We start from the raw sequence: 13,054 nt of genomic DNA on the forward strand, positions 1-13,054 counted from the left end.
ACCATGTCACCGCTCCACTTTCCAACCCTTCCCTGGGAAAAGAGCTGTGGCGATCCCAAAAAAACCCCAATCTCTGCCTGAAGAACGAGAAGTTAAACCCTCAGCACCCTCCTCGTGAGCAGAGCCGGGCGGGCTGAGGCCCCCGGACATGTGAGAATGCCAGGAATCCCAATGTTTGGACTGGTTTTCTCTGCCTTCCCCAAACCTCCAAACACGTCCCAGTGGAGGTGCTTCCCGCCCCGCCGCCTCCTCCCTGCTCCCACTGGCTCGTCCCTCCTGCTGGCACCTTCCTGGCTCCTTGTCCCGGTTTTGGGTGCTCCCAGAGGTGGGCACAGGGCCATAGGGCTTGGAAAGAGTTAACGGAGCCTGGCCTCCGTGAATTGTCATATTTACAGGTCTGAGGGATTTAACCCGGAATTCTCCTGGAGTGATAGGCTGAGAAGTTTATGGAATTTCTATTTATAACAGTCCCCCCTCCCTCTTCAATTCCTACTCTGTTGCCTGTCTTCAAATCACCCCTAATCCTGGCCTGGGTCACCTGGGGGTGGGAGGAAGGGAGAGAGCTGGAGAACTTCATCCCGGGAACTTCATCCCGCGCTAACATGAACCAGATGTGGGAAGCTGGAGATGACGACGAGGTCAGCGCTCCGCAGGGGCTGGGGAACATCGGCCAAGGGTGGGGGGACACCGGGGGGGGAGGAGGAGGAGAAGAGGCTGTGCCAAGCCCAGAGCTTCCCAGTGCCATTGGAGCCACGTACCGGAGAATTTTCAGGGAAAACTGAGGCATGGAACAGCCCGGGAGGTGATAAAATATCCAAACTGGTGTAGAGTGGAATAGGATCAGGAGACCCCAGGAGCTGCTGGTTCCATGTGGTCCCTTCTCCTAGTGGTCCTCCAGTGGGATACATGGATGAGCAGGATGCACAGCACGAAGCTCCACCAGGAATCACCTGGGATGCCGCAGCAGTGCCGGTGCCCGCCGAGGCGGAGAGCCGCGGCACATCCCTGGGCTCATCCCTGTGTCCATGCAGCAGGGCTTGGTTGTGCAATCCCCAAGCCAGGCTGCAGCATCGGCACATTCCCGGGGCCCCGCGCCGCTCCTCACCCCCTTCTCCCTCCTGCCGTGTTTATCCTTCGGCCCGGGGGGATTGGCTGCCGGCCTCACGGCGAGCACCAGGAATCCGGGCCGTGGCAAACAAACCAAACACCGCCTAAGCCCGGGGAGCCGCGGGGCCAGCGCTTGGCTTCGGAGCTTCTTCCCATCCTGGATGGCTCTGCCACGCAGGGAGAAGCCTCTCCAGCTGGGAATAGCGTCCCTCCCATGCCTGCCTCCACGGAAAACCCAGAGACTTGGGCCGCACAGCTGGACACAGCTGCTTCCATAAGGAACAGCGGGATGATGTCCCTACTGCCCCACGTGCCCAACCCTGGGCTGCTCCCATCCCCTCCAGTGACCCTGGAGGAGCCCCTGGCTCCCCCTGAATCCCGGCCCAGCATTCCTGATTAATTAATGCTCTTTATTACCTGACTGGGATGATAACCAGCCCCCAAAAGGGGCTCCTGTAACCTGAGTGGGACACGGAGCCAGCGCTCCCACAGCTCCCCAAAGACCACCCGGGAGTGAAGTCCTGGCTGTCCAAGGCATTTCCAAGGGATCCCAGGCCTTTTCCCTGAACCACAGCCCCTCCTCACCTCATTACTGTCATCCTTTGCCCCACCCCCCAGGAATGTCATCCTTGAGCAGTTTCCTTTGGATTAGGACACCTTTCCTCCCTGCACATCCCAACCCGGCCTGTGTCCCTTCCCATCACAAAAGGTGGGACTGCCCCAGGCAATGCTGAGGTTCAGCCACCCCCTGTGTCCCATCCCGGGGACATTCCCTTGCCAGCCCATCCCCAAGGACAGCCCTGTCCCTCCAAAGCAATGGGGCAACTCCTGCATCCCCTGTTTTGTGCTGGAGCAGAAAACCCAAGGTCCACATTCCACCGAATTCCACGCCAAAAACACAGCCAAGGATGAGCTCTGGGATCCGTGGGATAAGATCCCAAGGAGAACACCAAACTGAGGGCTAAGGATTTGGGGATTCGTGAGAATTTGGGTGCCATGGAATTAAAATGAACTGATGAACAGAGCAATGGATATGGGCTTGGAACAGACACATCCCACCAAACCTTCTCCACGGAGGGGCCAGGATTGTTCCCAGCCCACCTGCACCTGACCCTCTCCTTCCTGGGAGTTCTTGGTGAGCTCCCAGCCAACATCCCTGCTCCCACATCCAACCCCTCTGCATTCCTAGAGAAACTATCCCATGGCAGGCAGGGCAGGATGCAGGAAAAGTAGGGATCAGGGATAGGGATCCAGGCCAGTGGGATTTAGCCAAACCCCCAGACTCAGGGAATAAAGAGCATTACAGGGTGTCCAGGGAGACTGTGGAGCATCAACCCGGATAACAGTGAGCCAGCTCCAGAGGCAAAACACTCGGAATAATGGACTGGCCTGGTGGGAAGTTCCAGGGTTGGAACTGGATGATCTTTAAGGTGCTTTCCAAGCCAAACCATTCCAGGATTCCCTGAACACCCAGTGTCCAGAGGGAGCAGCATCCCCCTGTTCCCTGGAAAGCTCCCTCTGCTCCTACATGATCCCACAATTCCTTAGCTTACATCCACAGATTAACACATTTGGCAAAAGCACCTTTGGATGAGGTGGACAAGGCCCTGGGAAACACCCCAAGCTCAGGGATAAGGAGATAACACCCTCTCTCCATTCCCATTCCCAAGAGGACAGAGTGTAGGTGGGAGACATCCCAAGGCACAGGAAGCGTGAGAAGCCAGAGGAAATTTCCCTGCTGTGCCATGGCATGCCATGGGCATGTTCCTTGGGAAGCTCTGCAGGAAAAGGAGGCAGAAAGGATGCTCCTCCCTCCCAAACTTCCCTGAGCCCTCCTGAGCACCTTCTCTCCTCCAACCCTCCTGGAATTTCCCCATCTCCCATCTCCCCTCACCAGAGCCGTTCTCCCTCCTGCATCCCTTTCTCCTGGCAGCTCCCCACCCTTGTCCTGGCCTTTCCCCCGCCCTTGCCAGCTGTGAACCTTGGCATGGATGGAGCCATTGTCCTGGGAGAACGGGGGCCGCGGAGGAGGAGGGGAAGGTGTGAGAGGGGACACAGAGGCGCGTTTGTCCCTGTCCCCGCGGCCGTCAATGCCGCGCTTGTCCATTCATGCTCTCCGAGGGCAGGAACAGCGGCTCCATTTGGGAGGCTCCAAGGTGCCTGCCCAGGGGGGCACATTGCCCTGTTTGTTTGGAGACAACGCCTTTATCTCCCTTCCCGGGATGAGGGTGTTGGAGCAGGGACAACAGGACCGGAGGAGGCCACTTCATCTGGCGGCTCGCGCTGCACAAGGCCAGGGCCTCATCCCTGGGGACAACAGGGATGGGGAAAAGCTCCTGAGGATCCCTTCTGCTGAGATGCCTCACCTGACCTTGTTTCATCCAGATTGCAACTTTGGGGGGACAGGAGGGACATTTTCCATAGGATAACACGACGTGGATGAGCTCCTGGACGCTGCCATGGTGGTGAAGGTCCATGTCCATATCCCACACCATTCCCTCAGAGTGAATTATCCCCAGAATGGATAAAAAATTAATAATGTTAATTAGCAGCTACATACCAGCACCAAGCAGAGACTTGATCCAGCTGCCCAGAACTTTCCCATGCTTGGCAGTGACCGGGAGAGGGAACACTCAGGGAAGCACAAGGAGCTGACAAAGTAGGTGGCAGAGTTGTGTTCCTGCTGCTCTGCTACTTCCAAGGAAAGAACTCAGGGATGCATCCCTGGACACTGACCTCGCTGCAGGGCAACCCTGTGGAAAAGCTCTTAGGGAATTTGGAGATCCAGGATGAGCCACGATCAGCCCAATTCTAAGACATCCACACCACACACACGGGGAACTCAGGATAACTCAGGATTTAGGGCGGTGCTGCCTCTCCTGGAGGCTCCCCCCCAGCACGAAACAATCCTTAGGGAGGGAGATCAAGAATGGAACAGCACCAGGATCCAGGAGCAGAGGCAGCCAAGCATCGCCAGGAACACCGCGTCCAGATCGGACACATCGTTCCCTCCCTTCCAACTGGGAGGCACCAAGGTCTGTCCAGGCTGGACAACCTCCAGAGGAGACTGGGAGGAAAAAGCAGAGCCATTTATCTAGATGGGACTTTTTCCAGGGCTTGGGAAGGGCCATCCCAAGTTTTGTGCAACCACCACAGATCTTTCACGAGGAGGAGCACTGGATCACCAGGGTTTTCCTGCTGCTCACAGAGCTGGGACGTTTGCTCCGGAATTGTCTCCTAAGAAAATCACAAAGCCATGTGGCACAAAGCTCCTAAGGAGGATCCCACTTTTCCCAGGATCTAACACAACCAAGAGAAGTGGGACAGGTCCAGGGCTGTCATTTCTGCCTCCATGATCCCATGGCAGGGGGTGGAATTGGATGGTCCTTAAGGTCCCCCTTTCAACCCAAACCATTCCGGGATTTTACGCAATTGAACTCATTATTGAAACCCCAAAATTCCCTAGGGATTACTTCCATGCCGGCTCTTCCCACATCCACTTTTCACAGCGAACTGAGGTTTCTCCTTTTTGAAAAAAAACCTTGTTTGACTTTTCTGACCAACTCTGAGCCATCTTGAAACATATTTCCTGCTCCAGGGATTTAGCAAACACTTCCCAGACAATACAGCCGAGATACCAAATGCGCTGCTTGGATCCCGTCCATCCCGCGTGCTCCCTGGGTGTTCCCGGGATCACTTCAAAGCGCTGGGCTGGCTGGAGAGGCCCAAATCCAGAGGGAAGGTGCCTGGCACGCTGCTCGAGGATGTGGCATGGGGAGGAGAGGACAAGGAGGTCGCTTGGGAAGGCAGGAATGAGTTGTCTCCAAATTAAATGCCAGGCACAAGGATTTTCCTAGCAGAGACCCTCAGGAAGGGACCTGGGCCAAAAACATTCCAGGGAGACCTTCTTGCTCTCCACAACTCCCTGACAGGAACCAGGTGGGGGTCAGGCTCTGCTCCCAAGAAACACGGAACAGGACAAAAGGAAACGGCCTCAAATTGCAGCAGGGGAGGTTTAGGCTGGATATTAGGGAAAATTCTTTCATGGAAAGGGCTGTAAAGCTCTGGAACAGGTTCCAGTGGTGGAGTCCCCATCCCTGGAGGGATTTAAAATCCGTGTGGATGTGGCACTTGGGGATAGTGGTGGTCTTGGTAGTGCTGGAGGAATGGTTGGGCTCGATCACCGAAGGCTTTTCCAACCTAAATGATTCCATGATCTCTGCCCACGTGGGGTGAAAGAAATTCCCAAGACTCCCGGCCTCTTGTTTCTGTTCAATCGCCTGTTCAAGGGATTATATGGATACAAGAAAGGAAGAGGTGGCAAAGCCTTTTTCTCCTGGCAAAACAGGGATGGTGACCTCAATCTCATGGATGAACTCTCTGTGGCAGTGGGAAAAAACCTTGGGAGTTCATCCCTGCTGCAACACAACCGGCAATGGGGGAAAAACACCTTAACGACATGAGAATGGGGAATGGTTGGACTCCATCATCCTGCAGGGTTTTCCAACTTAAATCCAACTTTTTACAGGTTGGAAATCCTGTAAAAATCCCTCTCAGTGATCACTCCTGGCCTGTTGCATCCACAGACGCCCCTTGGATGTCCAGAGCCACACTCCGTGTGCTTAAAAACCAGGCAGTAGGAAAGGTCCCTACCTTGACATTCCACAGCCCATCCCGTTGGACTGGGTTGAGTTTGTCCAGGTCCTCTTCCTGAGAACACCGGCACAACTTCCAGCACCCAAGCTCCTCATCCCAGGCTGGGAAAGCTGTTCCCAGCCTGCAGGTCCTCACAGGGCTGTTTCCCTGTATCCTTTTGGCTCCTCAACACCGTGAGGTCGAGTTGTGGAACATCATTTACCACCCGGCATGGGTTGGCTTGGAAGGGACCTTAAGGATCATCCAGTCCCACCTTCTCCATGGGCAGGGACACCTCCCACTAGTCCAGGCTGCTCCAAGCCCCGTCCAATCCGAGCTTGGCCTTCACTACACATCCAGCTCTCCATTCCAACACCCCTTCCCAAAAACTGCATTAGAACAAGACAGGACAGAGGGGACACGGACAGGTAGGATTCCCCCCTGCCCAGACCTCCTCGGATTTTGGGATGGATGGGATCTCATCCGGGAAAACCCCATTTCTGTTCAGGAGAGGAGCACTGACCGCATTATCAGCAAGCAGCCAACTGCAAAATGGTTTGATGGCCCTTACAAGGCTCCGTTTTCCACGTTTTCCTTTACTTAAGCAGGTGTTTTATTCCCAGTGAAGTCAAAGCGCCCTTTTTAGTGCTTCCATGAATCAATGACCATAAACCCTGGCTTGTCATAACACAGGAGATTAGCCAAGATCCAGCAGGCTGATAAGATGCTTGCTTCCCTGTTTATCTGGATTTCGAGCAATCGGCACTTGGGATTAAAAGTCATAAATGATGTGGATGTCCCAATCCCTGGAAGTGTCCAAGGCCAGGTTGGATGGGGCTTGGAGCAACCTGGGATAGTGGAAGGTGCCCCTGCCCATGGAACAACACAGGATTTAAGGTCCCTTCCAACCCAAACCATTCCAGAATTCTGTAAATCAATGGAAGAAACCTCCAGTTCTCTGGAAATCCCACCTGAGTCTTCCACAAATCCTGTTCCATGCCCATCCCATGCCCTCTGCACTGTCTCCTCCCCACCAAACTGCTTGGGTAGGAAAACCAGAACAACTTGCCACTCCATAGCAAAGTTGGGGTGATACCAAAGACTCTATGGAAAAAAACCGGAAAATCCAAACAACCCCAGCCTGGGGTTAATGCCTGGTTTTCACACCCAGGCTGGATCCGAGCACACCAAGGCTGTTTAGAACTCCAGCCTTGGCTTTTCCAACCAGTTCTCCTCCCCACCACCCCAAAACCCAGGGAAATCCACAAGTGTTCGCTCTCATTCCACAACAATTCCGCCTGCTCCGTTAGCAGCCAGGCCTGGCCACTCTTCCCACATTTCCCTCTCCCTGTTTGGAGTAACTGCCCCAAAGCAGCCAAAGTTCAGTGAGATAAGTGGTGGACGCTGAGTGTCACGTTACATTTTCCCTCGGGAAGGAGGCCTTTCCTCCAAACATGCCTTGAACGCGCTCCAGGTGCCGCTGGAAGCTGGCAGGAGTGCGGGATCCTGGGCTGCCACATCATCCACCACCACCGGATCAGGGAGAAGATGCCATGGATGGGGGTGGAACTGGATGATCTTTAATGTTCCTTCCAACCTAAAGCATTCCATGATTCCATGTCCTTCTGTGCAGGAAGAATGGGGAGAAGGAAGGTGTGCTGGATAAGCAGGGGCATGCCAAGCATGCCAGTTCGGGTGGAATAAAAGGATATATCCATGAAAATTTAAGTGGGAGCCATCGGATAGCCAAGAGTGATGTCCAATCATGGAATCTTGGAGTAGTTTGGGTTGGGAGGGATCTTAAAGCTCATCCAAGCTCCATTCCCTGCCATGGGCAGGGACACCTTCCACTAGCCCAGCTTGCTCCAAACCCTGTCCAACTTGGCCTTGGACACTTCCAGGGATCAATCCACCCTGCACTTCTGAGCTCCCATTTTCCCTCCACAGCAGCAGGACACCTCCCCTGCTCTCTGCCACTGTCTCATCCCTGTCTGTCCATCCCTAGTCCTGGTATCCCTCTGGAATGCCCCATGCTGAGGGTTGTCTCTCCTGAATGATGCTGGAGCATGGGATGGGCACCCGGAAAGCGCCGGCTCGGCCCCAAAAGCCACGAGGCCGTTCCTGTCTGTGTCTCCAGCCACAGCTGCTCCCTTGTCCTCTGGCACGGCACACGCTGGTTAATCATTCCTCAGGCACATTCAGTGTTCCGGGATTCTTATCGGAGAGTGCAAAGTCCAATCAGCGACACCACTGGGAAGAGGCAGGAGGGTTCCCCGGCAAGGGCGGCCAAGCTGTGCCGGAACAACGCCATCCCCAGGCTGGGATACAGGGGAGGGATGCCAAGGCATGGGCTGGGAAGCGCTGAGGGTTCACTTGCACCTTCCTAGCACAGCTCCCAGCTCCACATCATGGAGTTCTGGAATGGCTTGGGGTGGAAGCAACTGTAAGGATCATCCACCCCCTGCCATGGGCAGGGACACCTTCCACTACCCCAGGCTGCTCCAAGCCCCGTCCAACCTGGCCTTGGATACTTCCAGGGACAAACAGCTTCTCTGGGCAAGCTGTTCCACCACCCTCACCACCAGATCACTCCAGCCGTTCCCACCAGGAGGAATCCATGAGGCCCCTAACCAGGAGAGGGAAAGCAGAGCAGGATCCCATCTCTCTTCTTTGAAATAACCATGCCTAGGAGCCATTTAATTCCCTCTTTCTGGCAGCTGGGATGACTCTGTCCTGGAAGGGCCCTCGCTGAGAAGGGTGAGGGAGAGGAGGGAAACCTGCCCATCCAGCATCCCAAGGCTACTCCTTGACCAAGACTCGTTTCCCATATCCCTGCATGCAGGAGCCCTTCCACGCCCCATCCCACGCACAGGCCCAGCCGGATCTCTGTGTCACCGTTTCCATCCTGGGCACACCTCCAGCATGACTCCCTCGAACCCGCCCTGACTGCCACCTCTTCCTGAAGCTTCTCCCTGTCTGCGTCCAGGCATTGCTCCCAGGGCACCAAACTATGGAAGGGGCATTATCCAGGACGTTATCCAGGCAAAGTTCCTCCTCACGGAGCCTTGTGCTGACATCACCTTTCCAAATTCCAACCCGCCCTTTATCGGACTTTAGGGATCCATCCTCCCATGAACAGCTCTCTGGCCTTACTTCACCTGGATGTCTCCTGCTCTTTTCCCAGGATAAAGGAGTTGTGGGATCCAGGATAGAGGAGTTTTGGGGAAATTGGAGAGAGAAGCGCCAGCACAACCATCACAAGACCATGCCAGAAGCAGCAGCGTTTGGCACCAGCCTTTCCCTGAGGAGCGGGCGAGGATGAATCCTTTGGTTGAAGACTCCAGGAATCTCCTGCTGGGATGGACATGGCAGCTTGCCCCCAGTGTCCAGGAATGCCACCTGGGTGTGGTGATGAGCTCAAGGGAATGTTTTTGTCTCTTCCTTGCTCTGCTCAGGCCCTGGGATGGAGCTGGACTCAGCAGCATCCTCATGTCACCTGACCAAGCCAGGTGGGCAGGGAAGCTTCCAACAGAGGGAAGAGAGAGGAGAACCAGGGAACAATCCCACTGGGAAGAGAGATGGAGAGGCAGAGGGGAAAGCAAGGCAAGCCACGGAAGGGCTGGGGGGTCCATGCCGTTACCTGCTCGGATCCAGCGCATCCTGAGCATGGTGAGAGCCGATGTCAAGCTCCCGCCGTATCCCTGCTCTCTCCCTGTGTCATTATTCCCTGAGCTCAGCTCCTCCAGCTCCCGGGGCTGCCGCTGCCTGCTGGTTTTTCTATTCCCTCCGGGAAGAGTGGGAGGGCCGGGGAGGCGGCCGGGCGGCCGCTGCTCCGCGCTGGGATTTGGGACCGCGAGGGGATTACCCGCAGGGATGGTCATGTGTTTGTGCTGTACCAGCTTCCCCGGGCCCACTCCGGCACGGGCTGACTCCCGGCTCCCAAAGAACTCCGAGCAAAGCCTCTTACCTTCCCACGGCACCAGCCAGGCCCCGCAGTGACTGTCACCTGCGCCGCCACCGCGTCCCCGAGCCGCTCCTCCCGCAGCCGGGAGCCCCCCGGCAGGCGTCACGTTGGGCTTTTCCAAGGTGTTCTCCCCCTGCCACGGCAGCTCCGCGTGGGAAAGGCTCTCTCCAGCATCAGGGCTTGGAGATGGATTTGGGGGCAGGCAGAGGGTGAAGACTGAGCAGGAAGCCCCAAAACAGCCATTTTTTGAAGGCATTCCAAGAAAAGTGATGTCCTGATCCATGTAGTTGCATTTCTATGTCAAGCCCAGGAACCTAAAACACGGGACACCACGATAGACCCCCCCCCCAGGCTCTGCTGTCCTCCTGCCCTTTCTGCTCCCAGTTTCCGGCCTCAAGACATCCCAAAGCAACAGGAAGACTTGGGAGCAGTCCCTGGATTCTCGTGGATACACTGGTTTACACCAGCAGTAGTCTGACCAGCAAATTCCTTCTCCAGTCATTCCCACCACCACCAAATCCCCCTTATGGCACAGCACGGCAGACAAGGGACAATCCCAGCTGTCCTGGCGTCACCTCACGGCCTCAGCTCCAGCATTTTATATTCCTTCATCCAAGGAAAACAGGGAAATGCTCCAGACCTCTTCCTGCAGAGCGACACTTCCTCCTCACAGGCGCCAAGTGCTCCATAATCAAAATCACCAGGAGTGTTACCAGCACCAGGAACATGGGAACAGGTTGTCCAGAGAAGTTGTGGATGACAGAGGGCGGGTTTAGGCAGGATACTGGGAAGAAATCCTTCCCTGTGAGGGTGGTGAGGCCCTGGAATGGATTTCCCAGAGCAGCTGTAGCTGCCCCATCCCTGGAAGTGCCCAAGGCCAGGTTGGACAGGGCTTGGAGCAAGTTGGGCTAGTAGAAGTTGTCCCTGCCCATGTGGGACTGGATGATCCTTAAGGTCCCTTCTCCCCCAGACCATTCCAGGATTCCATGAGCATACATCTCCAAACATTCCCATAGGCAAAACCATCCAGCCCCGCTCGCCCCGAGCTCAGAGATTCCTGTGCACACACAGCCCCACAACCCCTGCTCCACAGACAACATTCCCAGTGCTCCAGCCGCTTGTGCTCCATGAAAACCTGTGGAGCTGCTGGATAATCCTCATGGAAATCTTCCCCTTCTGCTGACCCAACTCTTGTCTTTCCCAGCTCCACCTCGACCCCAAACCCGCCAAACTTCCAGCGCTCGCTCTCCTTTCTCTGCTCCTTTCCCGAATTCCCGCTCCCCAGCCCCCGCCGGCCCCGCTCCGCACATCTTTCCCGCTGTACATTCTTCCCCGAGCCCTTATCTCATAAATTAGCCGGGAGAGGGATCCCAAATAGCTGAGCCGTGGCGTAAGCGTTTCCCTGAGGCAGGGGCGGGCGGGAGCAAGGGAAAGGTTGGGAGCAGGATGCCAGCCAAGGGTCAGATGCTGTCAACTCCCTCCTTTCCCTTCGAATCCAAACACAAACGCTCCAGCAACACTCCCAAACCCATGGAAAGCTCCTTCCCCTCCGCTGCCAGAACCCCCTGGCATCCCACGCTCGCTGCTCCAGGACTTGTGCCTGAGCTCTCCTCGGCAGGATGGTCCTGGGCGCCTCCAAACACACGGATCAACTGTGCTAACACAAACCACGGAGTTTGGGAAGATTCCTGAGTGGGAAGGGATGATCCATGATGATCATCCAAGTCCAACTCCTGGCCCTGCACAGGACAATCCCAAAACTTCCACCACGTGCCTGAGAGCACCAGGACAGCAAGGATCTTGCAAACGTGGGAGAAGCCCAGTTTGAGGACACTCAATATGGAAATCCAGGATTGCATTCCCAGCACCTTCATCCCAGGAGAGCGTGAAGTTATTCCCAATCCATCTTCTCCCTCAGAGGCTTTTCCCCAGCCCATCCCAAACACCAGAGCAAAGCCTGCGATCTTTCCCATCATTTTTCTGCTTCTCCATCCTCACACACCTCAGATCTCACCCTCAAAGAGCAGCCAGCCATATTCCAGAGAAATAAGGATATCTGGGAAAACAAGGATCCCTAGGGAAACAAGGATAGCCACAGAAGTAAATAGATCCAGGAAAACAAGGATATCTAGAGAAACAAGGATACCCAGGGAAACAAAGACATCCATGGAAAGAAATATATCCAGGGAAACAAGGATACCCAGGGAAACAAAGGATACCCAGGGAAACAAAGGATATTCAGGAACACAAGGAAATCCTGCCCAAGGAAAACTTAGGGAAATCCAGGCCCATCTCTCACAGCCAGGAAAACCGGAGGCACCAATCAGACCTAAGATTTTGGGAGCGCTCACTTCCCAAAACAAGCCTGGCTCTGTGGATGGGACCAGCCACCAATTCCAGCCAAATTCCAGGATTTGGAACGACCACAGGCACGGATTCTTCCACAGCTCCACCAGCACAGCCCCCACTCCCAAGAGTCTCCATGAGGAGCCTGGTTAATCCTTGTCTGACACTGGGAAATACCGAGGGCTCAGGGATTCCTCTTAAATTTTCCGGGATTGCTTACAGCAGGCTCAGATCCTGGGATAACCAGAGTCAAGCAAAGGAATGAGAATTCCCAAATTATTCCAGGGTTCTCAGCCTGCAGGAAGAAATCTCTTCAGGGATGGGATGATCTGTGAGAAGAACAAAGTATTTCACTCCAAGAGAAAAAGAGGTTGGAAAATGATTTCCTCAGGATGGGAATCCACAGATAAATTTTAAAGGAGTGATGGGATAATTAATTTATTCCTGTAAATTATTAAATTCCAACAGATCTATTGTTCACCACATCCAGAAACCATTAATTCCTCAGGAGGGCCAGATTCCAGAGTAAATCCAACTCTGCGCCGTGACTTAAGGCCCTGACCTTCACTCCCAAAAAACCAGAGGATCAGTTTGGCCTCAGAATTCCTTGGAGCACCACAATTAAACCAGGCACAAGAGGGAAAAACTGAGCAGCAATTCCTGGTGGTAAAACTTTCTCCTCTTCCCTTCTCCCTCCCCAGCTCCATGTTGGGACAGATGCTCTGGAATAACAGCGGGAAAGGGATTGAGCTGCCCAAACAAAGTTGTGCTCCATGGAATATTCGGCTCAGAGAGGTTTGAAGAAGGATTTTATAGCTGAGGGTAAGAAATATCCTTCAGGCACAGTTTCCTTGATCCTGGATTTTTACAGGGATGGGATGGTTTTGATTCAAGAGAAAGAGAGAAAAAGAGGGAAAAATAAGGAGGGAAAAGGGGGAGAAAGGAGGAAAAATGAGAAAGAGAGAGAGGAGGAAAGAGAGAGAGGAGGAAAGAGAGAGAGGA

The 13,054-nt window shown here is 54.7% G+C and overlaps 1 protein-coding gene across 4 annotated transcripts in view; it reads right to left on the reverse strand.

The window, feature by feature from the left end:
* The window catches only part of MYRF (myelin regulatory factor), a 44,262-nt gene that overhangs the window by 29,047 nt on the left and 2,161 nt on the right, over positions 1–13,054 (reverse strand). For 3 of the 4 annotated variants that reach the window (XM_042022607.1, XM_042022608.1, XM_042022606.1), the window contains exon 1: positions 9,383–9,416. The exons of the other annotated variant lie outside the window; for it this stretch is intronic. In XM_042022607.1, the coding sequence (XP_041878541.1) occupies positions 9,383–9,410 (28 nt within the window). In that variant the 5' untranslated portion in view covers positions 9,411–9,416. Of the gene's footprint in view, positions 1–9,382; positions 9,417–13,054 lie in introns of those variants that run through there. 4 annotated transcript variants of the gene reach the window in all.

This window comes from Corvus kubaryi, unplaced genomic scaffold (genome assembly GCF_017639235.1).
Source record: "Corvus kubaryi isolate FWS band 111438036 unplaced genomic scaffold, C.kubaryi_AGA036_p1.0 37219, whole genome shotgun sequence".
NCBI lineage: Eukaryota > Metazoa > Chordata > Aves > Passeriformes > Corvidae > Corvus > Corvus kubaryi.